Below are 18,449 nucleotides of genomic sequence, written 5' to 3'. Positions count from 1 at the left end.
TCTAGTATCGTGTACACAAGGCTTTAAACCGAAACTCGGACACAGTTCTAGCATCGTGGACACAAAGGCTTTAAAATAAAATTTTCAATAACTTACAGCTCTTAACATTACCAATCAACCACTAAACGATTGGTAAAAAAGAATTTAAAATTCCCAACAGTAAAAGTGAAGGCGCTAAAAAAATTGTTGACAAAAAATTTGTTGACAATTAATTCTTTCTTTTTAAAACGCGAAACTACCAAAAGGTTTCAATGCGGTACCAAACACTGCCAATCAATCGCCAATCGATTAAAAAAAAAAAAACTTACCACGGTCAAAGTGGGGGGGCTAAAAGAAGATCAAAAATTTGTTTTTTCGATTTCCTAAAGAAACGCGAAACCACCAAAAGTTTTTAATGCGGTACCAAACACTGCCAATCAATCGCCAATCGATTAAAAAAAAAAAAAATTACCACAGTCAAAGTGGGGGGGCTAAAAGAAGATCAAAAATTTGTTTTTGATTTCCTAAAAAAACGAGAAACTACCAAACGTTTTGAATACGGTACCAAATACTACCAATCAACCACCAATCGATTGGTAAAAAAAAAAGTATCAATAATCCACTTGGGGGGGCTAACTTTGTTGAGGTGTCCCCCAGCATAAGGCGTGGTACTTTGGCTCCTCCGGAGCCGGATATCCATTTGGGGTATAAAGAAGAAGAAGAAGAAGAAGAAGAAGAATCAGCAATCAGCTCGAAATATAAACTAAATCCCAGCTCTGTCGGTAGCGTATGCTCCCGTCCATGTAATTCTTAGGTCCATGGATCCAATATATAAAATAATCGTAATCACCTAATCACGATTATCATAATTGCCAATAGTGGCAATATAGATCACTCTTTAGATCGTTTTCATAAATGTACTAACAAAATCTAATAAAATGATCTTTCTTCCAATTAATTTCCTATGTTTTTTTATACAAACCGATATATCATTTATAGTTGATTTCATCAAACTGCCATGTAAATTAATCGAGAGATATCTGTTTGAAATAAAGAATTAAAATTATAACTATCCCTATCTGAATTTCTATGTATAGACTGCAATTAATGATATTATAATAAATTATAAAATTTAATGCTATAATATTTGAAATGCCACTTCTTGTATTATATTATACAAAATTACGTGATACATGAATTTACTGTCACATATCTCATTTGCTATACTGCTTGTTATCAATCAATCATAAATAAATATTATAACAAATAGATATTTATAGATACAACGTAAGAATATAAATATTCTTTCGTGTATAAATTAATATTTCACTCAATTGTAATATACAAACCAATATTTGTTACGACATAGAATCTCAACTAAAATAAAATTTCTCACAATCAGTTTGTGTGTGTTACATGTGTATAAAAAATTATGCTTAACTTTTAATCTTGTAAAAAAGAATCTATCTGTACATGCTAAATTATTATATCTCGACGGGCTATCATATAACATGTACAAATCGATAATGTAATAATATAATTAATTATAATCATGACAGATGAGGTGAAATGTAGTGTGTGTGTGTGTGTGTGTGTGTGTGTGTGTGTGTGTGTGTGTGTGTGTGTGTGTTTGTTTGTTTGTTTGTTTGTTTATATATATATGTATATATACATATATACATGTACATATACGATATATATATATATATACACATATATATATGTATATATATATATATATATACATATATATAGATATATACACATATATATACCCAGATGGCAAAGCGTGTCTGAGCAAAATCACGCAAACCTGTGATTGCTTATGATGCTGGCAACTTGCCGTATATTTGCTTCAATTGATTTCGAATAATTTAATATTTGAAGCAACACGCAGGCAACATTGGATATATGTATTGCCAGCAATTTATCGGCAAGAGAGCAGCATCAAATTTACTTCGCGTTGCTAGCAATATGACAGCATTGTGTGATCCTATGAACTATTACAGCAACATGACAGCAACAGCTCGAATTTTGAATCAGACGATTTTAAACCGCAGCATAAGTTACCAACAAGTTGCTGACAAGTTGTTATACAAAATTGTTATATCGTGAAGGCATCAACTTACCGACAAATGCGGACTCAGTTGCCACAATTCTGATAGCAACACATACTATGTTGTCGGCAACATGCCAGCAACAATGCAGACACATTGTATATTATCATTATTAACTAATGAGAATTAAAAATCGTTTAAGTAACATTAATTACATATCTTAAAATTTATATTAAAAAATACACTACATATTTCATGATATGCAGGGCACTATCATTATTCAAAATATTACGTATGCAACATAGAGAATCTCCTAGAGAACTCTTACAATATTTGATCTGTTAATATGTTGCAACGTATTAATATGAAAGTAACAGAAATTATGTATACGTGATTATGATAACAAGTTATGATAATCAGTAATATTTTTTCTTGTATTTGCGATATCTTTCCACCTCGGATTGTCTTCGTAATTGATTTACAAGCTCCGTCGAGACGTACCATAACTTGTCAACGTTATTAAGCAGGGCCTCCGTTATTTGACAACATATGGCGGCCATGTTGACCTGGGCGGTCAGGTCGGCATGGTCTCGAGGATGAACGTACCGGGGTGGGAAGAGCGACGGTGCCACTATCATTGCCACATTGTGTATCGACATTTTGTTCGACGCCTGATTTTCGATAACCAGCTTCAGGAAATTCAGCAATGCCTCTAAAGTACACCGATGTTCGACAGGCAATAATAGCACTAGCAGATTAAGAGAATACACCAAGTCGTTGGGATTCTTGACACCTACGAAATTGTTTTTTTTTATCTTCATATTATATACATGAAATATTGTGTAGTACGTATAATCTACTAACCGTGACTTTGATAGAAAGCATCGATCAACTCAACAGTAAGAAGAGGTTGTGGCAAATCTCGTAACAATTTTTTCAAAACGGCCGACAAATCGTGACACGGAGTACGTTCAAACAGCTTATCCATCTCTTTTGGTTTACAATAAAAATCTGTTTCTAGTTCCGTACAAATTATTTCCACCTAAATAATTATCATTTTAATAAATAATTATATATAAATAACAAAATATTTTATTTAATTTTACTTGTATGTACTTACTTTCTGCTTGTTAGGTGTAAGGACACAATAACGATAGAGAGACCGAAATATTTGAGGGAAAAAAGATATAAAGGTAGCCAAAGACTGATTGCGAGATGATGCAGAAATGAGGAAGGAAATAGATATTGACTGACGGAGAAAGGAAAGAAGTGCAAAATATGAGGAGGCAGAATGTTAATAAAACATATAATGACACATGTAAAGGGCGAGGCTAGGATAAGAGTAAAAGATGTGCTAAATGAAGAAGGAAAGAGAAAGGTAGTGGGATGGATGACAGAGATAGAAAAATTAAGGAAAGAATGTAAGGAGAAAGGAAAAGAATGAAAGAATGTGTAAGTTAGGAAACTTTTTGTAAACCAAGTTCTTTAGGCCAAATAGTCGAATCAATAAAGTTATTTATTGATCTATCTACTTACTTTTTGCTTATGGCCCCCAACGCGAAGAATACCTTCTTCTTTTACTCCACGTTTTGTCAGTTCGTTAAGGATCTTTTGAAATACTAATGGTATGTTATTTTCTTCACTTGTTAATTGACTGTCCCTGAGCAGCAGTGTCGATAAAGAAACGCCAAACAAATTTCCAGCTGCAAATATGCAGACGTATGACGATCATAAAAGAATCATGGCACAAGAAAGGCAAGTATAATTATATTATATACTTTTCCTCCGTCGTTTATTGGGTTTTCGTCTCGTAAGCGGTATATTATATTTATCGAAAATCGCCGTTAACTCGAGCCATAAAAGGGGCTGCAATCTCGTAAAATCTCGTTGCGATAATAATTCTACATCTTGCCGAGCATAATCGTCATCGGTCATAAGATTGTCGGAAGACCACACTTGAGATTTGGCTTCGTTGGTCTTGCACATCTCCTCGAAACTAAGATGACCGTGTGATGATGTACGACTTAATGGACGAGCTATTAAATTTCCATCCGCCGGTCTGGTCAAGCCATATAAACTGCTGTGACTTCGTGTTACTGCTGCGTGATTTCCTGGACTTCGTCTGGAATGTGAGATGACGATTAGAAGAAACATTTCGGGAATAATTTGAAATAATTAATCAATTATCCTAGAAATACCGAAGAGTCGATTCCTTTGGCACGACTAATTTTCTAACTGACTCGGTATCTAAATTCGTTACATCGTTAAGATCGCCATTATTATGCCTCTGAATTGGTCTGGCAATGTGTATTGTTCCCAATCTATGGTAGCTAGTCAACTGAATTCCTTCTGTAATAATATGTAATATTTTAAGTTTCAAAATAAAGCTACCGATTGCCTTAAAATTATTAAATATAAATGCAAAGGCGATAATACCAGAATCATTTGCGACATCCCCTCTCGACCAATTGCCAGTCCTCCTGAAAATTTCTTGCACAGGTATAGAAGTCGAGGCAGGCACTGGCATAGAATTGAGAGCTGTTGGGGGGACACTTGGTGTTCGACGAACCGTCGCTTTTCCTTCATGTGACGTTCGATGGAATATAGAAACAAAACTCGGAACACCAGCGCTTTAAACAATTAGAAACAAATTATATTACAAAAATAAGAGGTATCACATAAAAGATTAATCACAAATAAGGCAATTTTGGCGATCGTTTGGTATGGTTTGGTACACGGAGAGAATTTTCTCTTAAAATTTACCCTGAAATCATGGTAGTTGTGGGACAACATGTACCACCAAGAATTTTATGCGAGCTATTCTGATTAATATCTACCATAATAAAAAATATTAATATCTATTACATTAAAATATAAAATATGTTTGATTAATTTTACTAAAATATATCTAGGAAATTTCAATAATTTTTCAAAATTTACCAGTCTGCTTGGTAATTTTAATCACGTTGTTTGTAAAATGTCTTTTGTATATTTTAAAAATTCCTTGGTTGCCAAGTTGTCCCAAGTTTGTAGTGAATTTAAGGGTAAAATATAACAAAAAATTCTCTCCGTGTACATATACCAAAGTTGCTATTGGGGCTGGTGCAGTTTGGTACACTTTGGTTGCTTATACCAGAGTCACGCCAAAAATCGCCTATAATGAACTTACTTTTGGAGTGCATCTTCGATCACAGTGACTGTCGGGGGTGAAGGAGGTGATGCATTTTCTGGCGTAGCGCCTCGAATTGAATCTAAAGAATCAGGAGTAGCGCTACGTGATCGTGTACCTGTGCTGGAGACCTGTATTTATAATTTATAAAAAATATATTTTATTTAATATATGTATACATACACACATCCAGAAATGTATAAAAATAAATATCAATAATAAAATATATCGAAGTTTAGGCATTATTTTGCGAATTTATTAAAATAATTTTTTTTTCGCTAACCTTTCTATTATTTTCTTATTTATATCTATTTATATCTTATTTATATCTTCTTTATATCTATCCCACACATTTCTGTATTTTTTGTACTCAAGATCACATAAAGATCCAGCCTACGTAACCTATGTCAAAGTGACGTCAAAAACTGGTCATTACTGGTCCAATGACGTCAGATGATCAAATAATACTGAATTTAAAACATTTTTTTTATAACGTCCTAATGACGTCGTATAAAAAAACGTCATAATGTCGTGATTTTTAAGTCATTTTTATAAATAAATTTTTTGTAAAACAATTGAAATATAAGAATGCTAACAGAAATTTAATGTTACAGAACATTACAAACAAATTTGTATTACAAAATTAACTTTTCCTAAATATCTGTATATATAAATTGTATTATTATATTAATATTTATTAGTTATATGTAAGTGTCGGGTCATCCGATAGATTTTTAACGTCTTGAAATGTCGTCATCGTGACATTAGTCCGTCATTTTCACGTCATTACATTCATAATCTTTGGTCATATTGTGACCAAATTCTGACGTCATTTTGACACATATCTGCTACCTAGGCATATTATCACATATCACTGGATCAGTCTTGATTTTAGCTATAATGCAGTATTAAAAAGAATCCTACACACATCTTATGGAAAAATGGCCACTCGTCGAATTTGCTGAAACTGTAGTATGATGTAGTTCATGACGTCCTGATCAAAACCCCCAATGGGCCCGACTGTAAAAAAATGGCCAGTTTCCGAGATACAGGAGGTCAAAGGTCAAAGGTCAATAATAGTGCCTCATTTGAAAATTCTACCCTTTGTGTATATCCGTATGTGAGCAGTGCTGTTGTGTGTATATGTGCGATTCTGCGTATGTGTGTGTTGGCCAGGGGCTCGATTCTTGAATTCATTCGCAAGAGAAACGTATGCCCAAATGTTGTTCTTACAGAAAAGTTGCAAGTCGATTGGCTATCGCATAATTTTTAACCAATCAACTTGTAACGTTTCTGTAAGAACATTCCCATACAGCACACAAATGTTGAATTAAAATCTCAAAAACATTGCATTGCAATATTTGCAATATTGCATCAACGTTGCGAAATGTAGATTCAACGTTGAAAAGGCATTGCACAAACGTCTAATGTCCGCTGAATTGCATGTCTTGTAGACGTTATTTCAACATTCAGAAAACATTGCTTGATGATCGAATGGGCTAGTGATGATCTTCTAACGCTTCCTTCTTGCTTCCTATACTTGTATATAACACATCTTTCACACATCTTTAGTGTTCAAAAATCTTGTAATGATATATATTAACTGACAAATATTTAAAAAAATGCAACAACAATTAAATTGTTATATATTAATATTTAACAGGACGTGTTTTTTTTACAACCGTTGGAAGTTTTCTGAGCTCAGATTAGATTATTCCTTTAGATCTAAAAGGAGCGCCGGGTCCGAAGACCCACACACGGATGTCGTAATTTTGCTTTGCTAGGGGCGCTTTATATATATTGAAATTTACTTACGAGTTGATCTTATAATACTGTCATGCGCCTTCTAGTGGTGTCGTTGCAAATTAGCGCGGAAAGATTAATAATTTGTTCAATGTTGTTTCAATGTTGTATCAACATAAAGAATCAATGTAGTAGAAACAAAATAGGTTTAACGTTGGAAAGATATTTATACTTCAACATTCAACATTGCAACATCTCAGCAACGTTGTTTCAACTTTTTGTGCTGTGTGGGATTTGCGCATACGCTTCTCTTGCAAATGAATTTAAGAATCGAGCCCCAATTCGCAATATGGCCACCTATGAAACTAATGAGATAAAACTTGGCCAGCGTGTTCACCGTTGAAAAAGTGTTTAATTTTTATTGGTTGGAACATCAACCAATCTTGCCTTCATTGGCTAGATCAACTGATCTTGCCTTCATTGGCTGGATCATCAATCGATCTTGTCTTCATTGGCTGGATCATCAACCGATCTTGAAACTCTGCCATCGTGTCGCACCGGCCCATACAGCACAAAATATTTTTTAAATATTTTTTAGGAAGATTAAAATAATTCACAAAAATATTTTTAGAATGTTTCTATGTCCGCCAGATCATGTCAGAAAAATATTTTCAAAAATATTTTTATAGGATTGCAAATAAATATATTCAATAATATTTGTAAAATTTTTTAGAAATATTACTTCAAAAAATAAAATATGTTTAACCCAATCAGCAATAGGTAATTGTGTGTTTTATGTTTGAAAGATTTTTTTAATATCTGTAAAATATAGGTACATCTTGATATTTGAAATATATACATATGTTGCGAATGTCATGATTTTGCTTCACCAGAGACCTGCTTATATTAGCCCTCAACTGAAATTTACTTACGAGTTGGTCTTACCATTATGCGCCGCCTAGCGGCGTCGTTACAAACTAGCACGGAAAGATGCGCTACCATGCATCTTTTAATTAAGAATATTTCATAATATTTCAAAAATATTTGAAAAAAGATTATAGAACCAATAATAGATTTAAAATATTTTTAAATATTTTGGAACGAGATTATAAAACAATAAATATGTTGATTTAAATTAATATTTCAAAAATATATTTCAAATATTTAAGAAAATATTGTCTGGGTAATAAAGAACATTTTTATAAATATTTTTAAAAGATTCTCAAAATATTCTTAAAAATGTTATCACAAAAGGTTTTTTAACTTTTTTAAAATATTCCTAAAACCATTTTAAAATATTTCCTGCAATATTTTTATAGAAATATTCAGAAATATTTTTTGAAAACATTTTGTGCTGTATGGGGGAGTACGAGATCAGATGGCAATATAACGTCGGTGAGGGTAATATGGCCAGATCGGCAATATGGCACTCATGCTCATGGTACAAATGCTTGAATAAAAATAAAATTCTTTTTCGATGGTGAACACGCTAGCCAAGTTTTATCTCGATTCGTGCACTAGTTTCGTAGGTGGCCATATTGCGAACCTGGCCATATTACTATTGCCATATTATCACACCAGGGCTATGCTCAAACACAAATACACACACATACGCACACAACACTGCTCACATATGGATATACATAAAGGGTAGAATTTTCAAATGAGGCACTATTATTGACCTTTGACCTTTGACCCCCTGTATCTCGGAAACTGGCCATTTTTTTATCTCGGGCCCATTAAGACTTTTGATTAGGACATCATGAACTACATCATACTACAGTTTCAGCAAATTCGACGGGTGGCCATTTTTCCATAAAATGTGTGCGGAGTTTTTTGTAGTTCCATTTTTAAAAGAATCGATGAGTATAAAATCTGGAAACATACGACCTTAAGAAAGAGATTCTGTTTGTTATATATCATATAATACTTGTTCTTTCGAGACAAATAATGTTTTCCTCTGACATTTTTTTTCGTATTATTAAAAGACGTTTAAAAAATAAGACGTTTTAACAAATAGACGTTTAAAATGGAAAATGAAATAAAACACACACACACACACTCTCTCTCTCTCTCTCTCTCTCTCTCTCTCTCTCTCTCTCTCTCTCTCTCTCTTTCTTTTGTGTAACCCTTCTCCCTCCATACACATATACATTTCCCATCTAAATTTTATAAGTATATAATTAATTAAAAATATTTTAATTGCTCAATATTTTAATTAATTTATCGATATACCTCTACATCTTTGAAGACATCCCTAATGTCAGGTTTGCGAATGCGTTGGCGCTGATTAAAACGTTGCTTAACTGTATGATTAAGCGATCTCACGCGACGTTTCACGGCTTCTGCTTGAACCCGCGACAGAGGACGCAAAGCCGCTCCCAATTCCTCAGGTTGTACCTCCCTGCCTGCTTTCCATGCTTCTGTTAATTGCCCTAAACCTGCTGCGCGTAACCATTCAGCTTCCTCTTCTCCTTCTGTATGAAAAAAAATCCAAAAATATTCATTCTATATATTTCAAATATATTATAAAATGTTACATTGTATCATGGTAACATTTTTTGGTTTTTAGAATTCTTTTACATCCTTTTAAATTCTCAAATATAATCTTTAATTATAATTTTTATATTGTATGTATATGTATAATACGTAATTTGAATTATCTCATAACACATACCGTCATAACTTCGGGGGCTGCACTCTTCGTCTAAATAATCATCCAGCATTTTTGTCTCCTCTATCATTTTCTGATACTCCTCCCAGTATTCGAGTAGGTGGTTATCACCTCCCGCGTAGGTGGCACCATGTCCTCTATCCATATTTCTATTTTTCCTGGTATCCTTCGGGTACATATATTCACCAACTAGAGTTTTTGGAAACATTTAAAAATATTTACTCCCAAAAATGCGTTCTTACTCCGATATCTAAAAAGATATTAATATCATGTCACAAGTTTTGTTCCACTTATATCTCATTGATGTCTTTCTCAGCCTAATCTCGAGTGATTCAGAGAGATAACATCAGTATCATTGATCAACATAGGTAAATGTAAGAAATTATCTCTATTATGAGTAATACCAGAAGTAGCATAAAAAATGCAATTGTTATTAATTATACAGTAATTTTTTGCAAAACACGGTATGAACGGCATGCAACTGCAATTTTTATGTTTTTAGTGATATTTTGCAGATAAAAACTGACTCGAGATAAATTCCTTCGATTTATTACATCCACCGTGGTTTGCTCAGTTCTGATTTACAACACCTCAAACATGTTACCACATCGACTGGAACTTTTGTGCCTAATAATATTTTTGGTAAATTCATATCTTCACCGTTCAGTAAACTACGCATTAATTGCCGGTCTTGAAACACAGGCTCAAATTGAAGACTGTTTCAAGATCTAGCCTGACCGAATAAGGTACATTTCTATTTTACTTATGGTATTCACATATCGATCAATTTTCACTTATTGTTCAAAGATGTTTAACAATTTTATATAAACAGATATTTATTTAAGACATCTATTCGTATACATTTATATGGATATTTACTTTAAGTCTGTATAATAAACAGAAAATACGTTCACGTCATTTGTAGGCCTGGGATCAAATTCACTATATATTTAGAAATCCGAGTCAAATCTAATAATCAAGTATTTCATCTTCTAAAATTCGAATAATATTCATAAGAAGTAATATTTCATACATTGTACTTGCGAAATAATCGATGATCCCGACTAGTCAGTTTCGAATTTTATAATAAATATTTGCAGGATTCGAAATGTACTTATAAGTAGTTTCTATCGCAAAGAATCGAATCTTTTACAAGTGGTACTCAAACTCTAAAAATAAAGTTGTTTACACAATGTATAAGTATGTAAAAATTTTAAGTAATTTTTATTATATACTTTTAGTCATATTTTTGTTATATTTAATTTCAACGATTGATAATCTAATATTTTTAATTATAAAAAATAATTAATATAAATAAAATAAAAATAATACATATAAAAATAATATATTATATATAAAAATAATAAATACAAATAATAATATATTAAAATAATTGACGATTTATACAAACGTTTTGATTCGAAGAAATAAAATTTCTAGTAAAATACTTATAAGAGATTCGAACATATTTGATCCAGATCTGAGTATGCTTATAGTAATACTCTTGTTTTTCGGGATACTCATAGAGGGTTCAAACGCATTCCGTCCAGGTCGAGTTTACTTGCAACAAAAGTACTGCTTTTTTTAAGTAATCACTCAAACATCATCTTAAAGATGTCTTAAAGGTATCTTAAAGATGTCTTTAACACGTCTTATGTCCCGATTTTGGACATGCATTGTCTGGGCATAGAGAGTTCGAAACTACGCCAACAGATTCGAACCATACTTGTAAGATCCTTAATTCCATCGCTAGTCACTTGCCATCAAAATTGGGGAGGAGATACGCGACTCTGCGAGTCCGAGTTACGCTGGAGGAATTTTATCAGGGCGCACAATCGGTAATTAAAGAGCGCAAACAATTATTTGCGACAGAATATCCTTCCCGAGTGATATGTCAAGCGATGTGTTCCATCACATTCCACTAGCGAGCAAACACTTCGATCACGCACAGTCGCAGATCGTTCATTTGGTATCACGCGTATGCTCGGGTGCAACTTCTAACTAACGCGCTCGTGAACGGCAGACGTATCCTCGAGTGACGGACGGATGTAAGGGACGTAAGGATACGAGAAGTCGAGTGTGATTTATTCGCATACGCACCGTCCCTTCCTCGGGCCTCGGATAATAGGCAGCATGCACGCGCTTGTGTAAACACGCAGCGCAGCCTCCGCGAGTCGCACGTACGCACACACGCACGCACGCACACATGTACGTGTATCGAGATAACACCTTACGCGACGCAAAACATACGTCAAATATAATGTTTACAAGTGCATACCTCGCACATATATCGCAATACATAACCTAATTCATCACCTGCGACTTCCATCGACACAGTTGACCTTGCGACGACTCTTTCATGAATGGAGTACGGACGTCGCGAGTGAGATTCCTTTGCGGGGGAACTTAATGACGTATGCAGGCTCATCATGCTTCGAAAGCAAGTTTCAAGATTCTGGAGGATTTAAACACACACAGAGAGAGAGAGAGAGAGAGAGAGAGAGAGAGAGAGAGAGAGAGAGAGAGAGAGAGAGAGAGAGAGAGAGAGAGAGGGGGGGGGGGAAGGAAAGAAGGAATGGAAATAATGAGCGTTTTTTCGCTCAATACACTTTCGATCCAGCGAGGGAATCACTGGGAATCACTTGCAGAGACTAAAACCAAGCTTATATAGGTAGTGATCTTTTGAGGGGCTAGCCGCTTCCGAGAATTCCTAATATATTCCACGCGCGTTCACGCATCGTGTCGGAGATCGAATTGATCGGAGGCGCGGGCGGGAACGAAATTCATACATGTGTACATATGTATGTACGTATGTATGTACATTCGCACGGCGCTAACCGCTGCGTATTTCCAAACACGCAAACATGTGGGGAAAAAAGAATATTTAAACACCGCTCGACAACCTGTTGCGCGCGCGCGGATATAGTATACGTATGTATGTACATACATTACGTGTCTGTAATATCTGTACATGTATGTATGTATGTATGTATATATATGTATACATACGTATATGCACCGTCGACTCGCGGCATTTTTGTCGTTCCTGAGTGACACCTGCACCGGCTGCACTGCGTCGATTTCAGGGTTGGACGCCATCTTCCATATCAAACGGTAGCAAGGAGGTGACTATAATTTTTGGTGCCACCGCCAAAATCGGAGATTCATCAAGTGAATGTAAACGCATGCATTTTTTTTATATAATAGACGATTGATAGTCTCTTGTGGGACGATTACGATAACTTCGGCCCCTTGAAATGTCAGTGGTTTTCGGGGGTATTTTTGGCGAGAAACACGAGAAAAATAGTAAAAAAATGTTCCGATAAAAAAAGTTTTCCGAGGTTTACCCCACCCGAACCGAGGTCTGTCATTGTACGGTTCGGGTTTTCAACTTTCTACGCAAACCGAGATCCACCCCCACCCAACTTTGCCTGCAGGGGAAGGGCGGTAGCCCTTCCCCCGCCTATATGTCTACTATACCCACACAGCACTGAAATATTTCAGAAAGCTTTTAAAAAACTGTCAATAAAATATGAAACCTTTCAAAAAAACATTTCAGACATGTTTCAGATATGTTTCAGAAAGCTAAAATGTCTGCCAAGCTGAGATTTCAGAAATGTTTCTGAAATCTCAGAAATATTTCTGAAATGCTTAAGAAATATCTTTGAAATGCTTAAGAAATACCTCTGAAATGCCTAAAAAATATCTCTGAAATGCTTCAGAAATATTTTTGAAATAATTCAGAAATGCTTCAGAAATATCTTTGAAATGCTTCGAAAATATCTCCGAAATATTTCAGATACTTTTTCTCATATCAAATTGTTCCGGATTACCCTGTATAGGGTGATCCGGAACAATTTCCTGTCCTTCATAAATCATATTCTTGATTATAGTCATGATTTTGCTTCGCCGGAGGCCTGCTTATATTAGATCCCAACTGAAATTTACTTACGAGTTAGTCTTACCATTATGCGCCGCCTAGCGGCGTCGTTGCATATTTCTCTGAAATGTTTTGTAATATTTCAGTGAAAAGGGTCATAAATGATTTCGATGAAACGTTTCAGAAATACTTCTGAATAATTAGCAAAAGAATTATGTTCGACCCAACTGGCAAATTTTATTGTTTACAACACGCTACGTTTTGACTGCAGATTTCGGTCCTTTTCAAGCGTATAGAAACTCACAAATATTGTTAGTCAGACATAATGCCCAAACTACGCCGATTCTAAAAACTAAACATCAAACATTGTAGCACGCAACAATAAATATAAAAAGTGGTAAAATTTTAACTGACGAGAACAGACAAGTAATAAAGAAACCAATGACGTCAATATTAAAACCCAGGGCGTGGAGAGGGAAACAGAGAAGAAGGAGATAGAATTACGTTTATTTTATGATATGTTCGAAGAGATGTAAAGATTGCAATGCTACGTATATTGGGCAGACAAAAAGACATTTGTGCACACGGCTCAAAGAACACCAGAACAATATCAGAAAACCGGCGAGCAAGCATTCTGTAGTGAGTGAGCATCGAACATCCTGTGAGCATGATTTCGATTGGGGGGAGCCAGAAATAATACATAAGCAGAGACAGATTAGAAAGAGGGAATTAGCGGAGATGTTTTTTATTAAAAAATTTAATGACACCATTAATTTACAAAAGGACGCCGAGAATCTTAACGCTCTCTACGAACATATCATAAAAAAACGTAATTCTATCTCCTTCTTCTCTGTTTCCCTCTCCACGCTCTGGCTTTTAATATTGACGTCATTGGTTTGTTTATTACCCGGGAAAAAAAGATTATATATAATTATATATAATTATAAAAAAATATATATGATTATATATGATTATATATGGACATATATAATTCCAAATATAACTAGATATGAACAATATAGATCATATATGCACTCATATATGGATCCATATAAGATTCATATGGAAGTATATAATATGATTATATAATATCATTATATATGTTCATATATAATTATATATAATCATATATAATTATATATAATTATATATGATCATATAGAGACAAAATTCATATATAATCATATATATTTGCTAATTGTTAATTATTCACTGGCGATTCAAGTTTTTACTTCTCCGTTTTTACTTCTGAATAATTTCAATGTTACATTTCAATATTATTTTCCAAGTTATCTTTCGGTAAACTTTCAATGATACGTATTTTAGACATTACGTACGAAATATTTCTCTGAAATGTTTCGTAATATTTCAGAAATATTTCAGTGAAAAGGGTCATAAATGATTTTGATGAAACGTTTCAGAAATACTTCTGAATAATTTCAATGTTACATTTCAATATTATTGTCCAAGTTATCTTTCGGAAAGCTTTCAATGATATGTATTTTGACATTACGTACGAAATATTTCTCTGAAATGTTTCGTAATATTTCAGAAATATTTCAGTGAAAAGGGTCATAAATAATTTCGATGAAACGTTTCAGAAATACTTCTGAATGATTTTAATGTTACATTTCAATATTAATTTCCAAGTTATCTTTTGGAAAGCTTTCAATGACATATTATTTTGATAAAACGTTTCAGAAATATTTCTGAATGATTTCAATTTTAAATTTCAATATTAATTTCCAAGTTATCATACGGAAAGCTTTTTGAAACAAGTTTTGCTGTGTGGGTAATACTGTCTATACACACAATTAAAGTATTATTTAAAAATTCATATTATATATTTATTTTTAACTTGAACACTGTATATCTCGAAAACTAGAGCAATTAGCCATATAAGACCTATATAATTTTTTGTTCAGCGTAAAAAATACTACCAGAAAGCATCGTCAAATCAAGGGGCCGAAGTTATCGTAATCGTGTCCCTCTTGTTGACATCACGTTTCGATATTCGATTTATGGCTTAACTTTAGAAGACTAAGACCCCCCCCTTCAATTTTGATGAAATTTTACAGGTATGTAAGTACCCTGCACTAAATGTAGTCGAAACCCACAGTGTTGAGTTGCGGAAATGCTTACCCAGGTAGCACATACACGTTTCAGAAACGTTTTATAAGCGTTTTTCCGAAACGTTTTATAACCGATTTCTAGAAACATTTCTCATGAGTAAAAATGTCCATTCGAAAAACGTTCGATGGAACGTTTCTTTTCCGATAAAATAACGTTTAAAAAACTATTATAGAAACGTTTTTTTAATAATAAAGAAATTTTAAAATTCCTACTCTTTGCATCTTTTGAACGTGGTTTTATTATGACGTCTTTGAGACATCGCGAGAATGTTCTAGAAGCTTTATACATGTACTGTCTATTCTTTTTCGAAGAAATTCCTAAACTTGTGCACATTCGTGCAATAAGTTAGAGTAAAACATAATATACTTGTTTTATTCTAACTTATTGCACTACTGATGTGCACCAGTTCAGGAAGTTCTTCGAAACAAAAACATATAAACGTTCTTTCAGTGAACAGTACTAGAAAATATATATATGCTTCATGATATATATTTTGTAGTACTATTTATCAGAATAGTTATGTTTATGAAACTTCCTAAGCATCCTCTTCATCCATGAAATAAAGTTAATTTACACCGTAATGCTGGGTCTACAATGCGAGTCGCAAAGTCGTGAGTCGCATGAATTGACCAATCACAGTGGGATTTGAGGAGAATAATCGACTGTGATTGGTCAATTCTTGCGACTCACGACTTTGCGACTCGCATTGTAGACCCAGCAAAAGACATTTATAAGGGAATAATGAATAAAATAATGTACATATTAACGTAGTATATATTTTTTAGCAAGTAACATATATATGTATATGCAATGTATAAACTATGTATGTCATATTATATGTATATTATATAAACTGTATAGTAAATTTCACAGTCATATTAACATAAAACTTATAAAACTTATAAACTTTCAATATAGTGTATAATGTTTGAAAAATTAAAAAATACTTGCAATTAATAAAAGTAATATAACGCTAACGAAAAAATAATTAAATTTTGTGCAGCAACGACTAAATAAAAAATAATAAGTATAAAAAATAATCTTTCTACACAAATGTTGCAAGAGTTTTTTTTAATAAGGAGACAAAAACTTAATCTGTTGTTACTGAAAGGTTTTTTTTTAATTTTCTGGTTTCGGTTAATGTTGTGCGAACACAGATGCTAATTTTAACCAATCTTTGATCGAATTTTCAATTAAGTTTATAGCAGCGTTAGGTTCCACACTCTTAACAGTAGCTGAAAAAGATAAGATTGGCATATAATAAAATGTTACATTTGCTAAATTATTAATGCTAACTGACACTAAAGAAAAAAGACAAAAAGACAAACCGACAACCAAGCTCTTCATTTTTTAACATTTTTTAACAAAAGCTTTCTTGGGTGCTCTTCCTGCCCAGTTGAAATTTGTTGCATAGTTGTTTGTTATTAATTTTTCTAGAGTTCTTCTAGTTATCTGGGCAATGGTTGTGCCGCCTGATAAACTTAACCCACTCGGCATGTTATGTTGCTGAAATATTGAAATATTCGGAAATGGTGCAGAAATATTTCGTTAACATTTCATTTGTAACTATGCATCGGAAATATTTCAGAAATGTACCTGCATCATGTTTTTTATAATATTGCATTAACAATATTTCTGAAATCTTTCAGAAAGTTGTTTACAATATTTGTAAGTTTCTGTAATATTGCAAAAAAATGTAGCAGATGCAATATTTCAGAAATATTTCTGAAACATTATAAAAGTAATATTACGTTTGCATTGCACGAATAATATTTCTATAACATATCAAACGCAACATTGCATTTAAAATATTTCTGAAAAATTTCTGAAAAATTGCGTAGGTAATGAAAAATTGAATTGCAGGCAGTGAATTTCTACAATATTGCAGAAGAAATATTGCAGATGTAATGGTTTAGAAACATTTCTGATACATGATAAAATTATTATTTACATTTACATTGCACGTGTTATATTTTTGAATGTTTCACATACAACATTGCAACTGTAATATTTCCGAAAAGTTGCTGACAGACTTTAGAACTTATATAAAATTAAATTTATTATTATATAATTATTGCATTTTATTGCATTTTTTCTCTTTTATTAAGAATTTTCTGATATTCCAAATTTTGTCATATGGCATTTTTAATATAAAATATTTAATAATATTTAATATAAAATAATATTCGACGTTGACTGGCAAAAAAGATTTATTCGTATATCTGTATTGTTAATATTGTTATGCGATAGCTTTATGCTCATCAAAATAAGCAAGTATAAGAAAGAAAGAAGCGTCAGAGTCAAAGGATCACCACTACCCTGTTCAATCATCGATGTCAAGCAACAAGGTGCCGGTATACTACTTGGATGGGTGACCGGCTGAGAGACCGGACTTCGGACAAACGCGCGGCGGCTATACGCACATGGCTTAATATATTTTTTTTGTTCCGGTAACAAAATATTTCATTTTTCACATATCAACAAATAGTTTTTGCGTCAGTAACAAAATTTTGTTTGCTAATACAAAACATTTTTCTCAGTGTAAAATGTATTTGAAATATCTCTGAAGTGTTTCTGCAATATTTCGTAGATATATTTCAGAAATATTTCAATAATATTACCGAAATATTGCCGAAATCTTTCAGCAAAGTTGCATTTGAAATAATTGTGCCGATTGAAACATTGCAGAAATGTTGCAGAAACGGTCGTGAAATATTTCTGAAATATTGATGAAAGGTGTAATATTTCAAATGGAATTTTGCAGAAATGTTTCTGAAATATTACATGCCGAGTGGGAATGTATTCATCTTCAAA

At 33.2% G+C, this 18,449-nt stretch overlaps 1 protein-coding gene across 6 annotated transcripts; it reads right to left on the bottom strand.

Annotated features, from left to right (window-relative positions):
- Window positions 1-1,246: 1,246 nt before the first annotated feature.
- Window positions 1,247-12,713, bottom strand: Conu (Rho GTPase-activating protein conundrum). 6 transcript variants are annotated; one of them, XM_071724517.1, is made up of 10 exons: window positions 12,632-12,713; window positions 9,626-9,811; window positions 9,184-9,425; window positions 5,206-5,336; window positions 4,473-4,666; window positions 4,235-4,385; window positions 3,815-4,158; window positions 3,573-3,739; window positions 2,901-3,078; window positions 1,247-2,829 (listed from the first exon to the last, which is right to left on the bottom strand). In XM_071724517.1, exons 2-10 carry the CDS (start codon window positions 9,798-9,800, stop codon window positions 2,453-2,455), a joined length of 1,959 nt encoding a protein of 652 aa, XP_071580618.1. In that variant the 5' UTR covers window positions 9,801-9,811; window positions 12,632-12,713; the 3' UTR covers window positions 1,247-2,452. The 6 variants fall into 6 exon arrangements, with proteins under 6 accessions (XP_071580618.1, XP_071580613.1, XP_071580614.1 ...); XM_071724512.1 differs by lacking the exon at window positions 12,632-12,713 and adding an exon at window positions 11,927-12,107; XM_071724513.1 differs by lacking the exon at window positions 12,632-12,713 and adding an exon at window positions 11,939-12,106.
- Between the last annotated feature and the right edge of the window lie 5,736 nt (window positions 12,714-18,449).

The sequence above is a fragment of the Temnothorax nylanderi genome, unplaced genomic scaffold, assembly GCF_030848795.1.
Source record: "Temnothorax nylanderi isolate EJ_2023f unplaced genomic scaffold, tnyl_v1.0 TNYL_tig0782_pilon, whole genome shotgun sequence".
NCBI classification, from domain to species: domain Eukaryota; kingdom Metazoa; phylum Arthropoda; class Insecta; order Hymenoptera; family Formicidae; genus Temnothorax; species Temnothorax nylanderi.
Note: the sequence above shows the minus strand (reverse complement) of the source record. Positions and strands in the feature narration are given on the sequence as shown.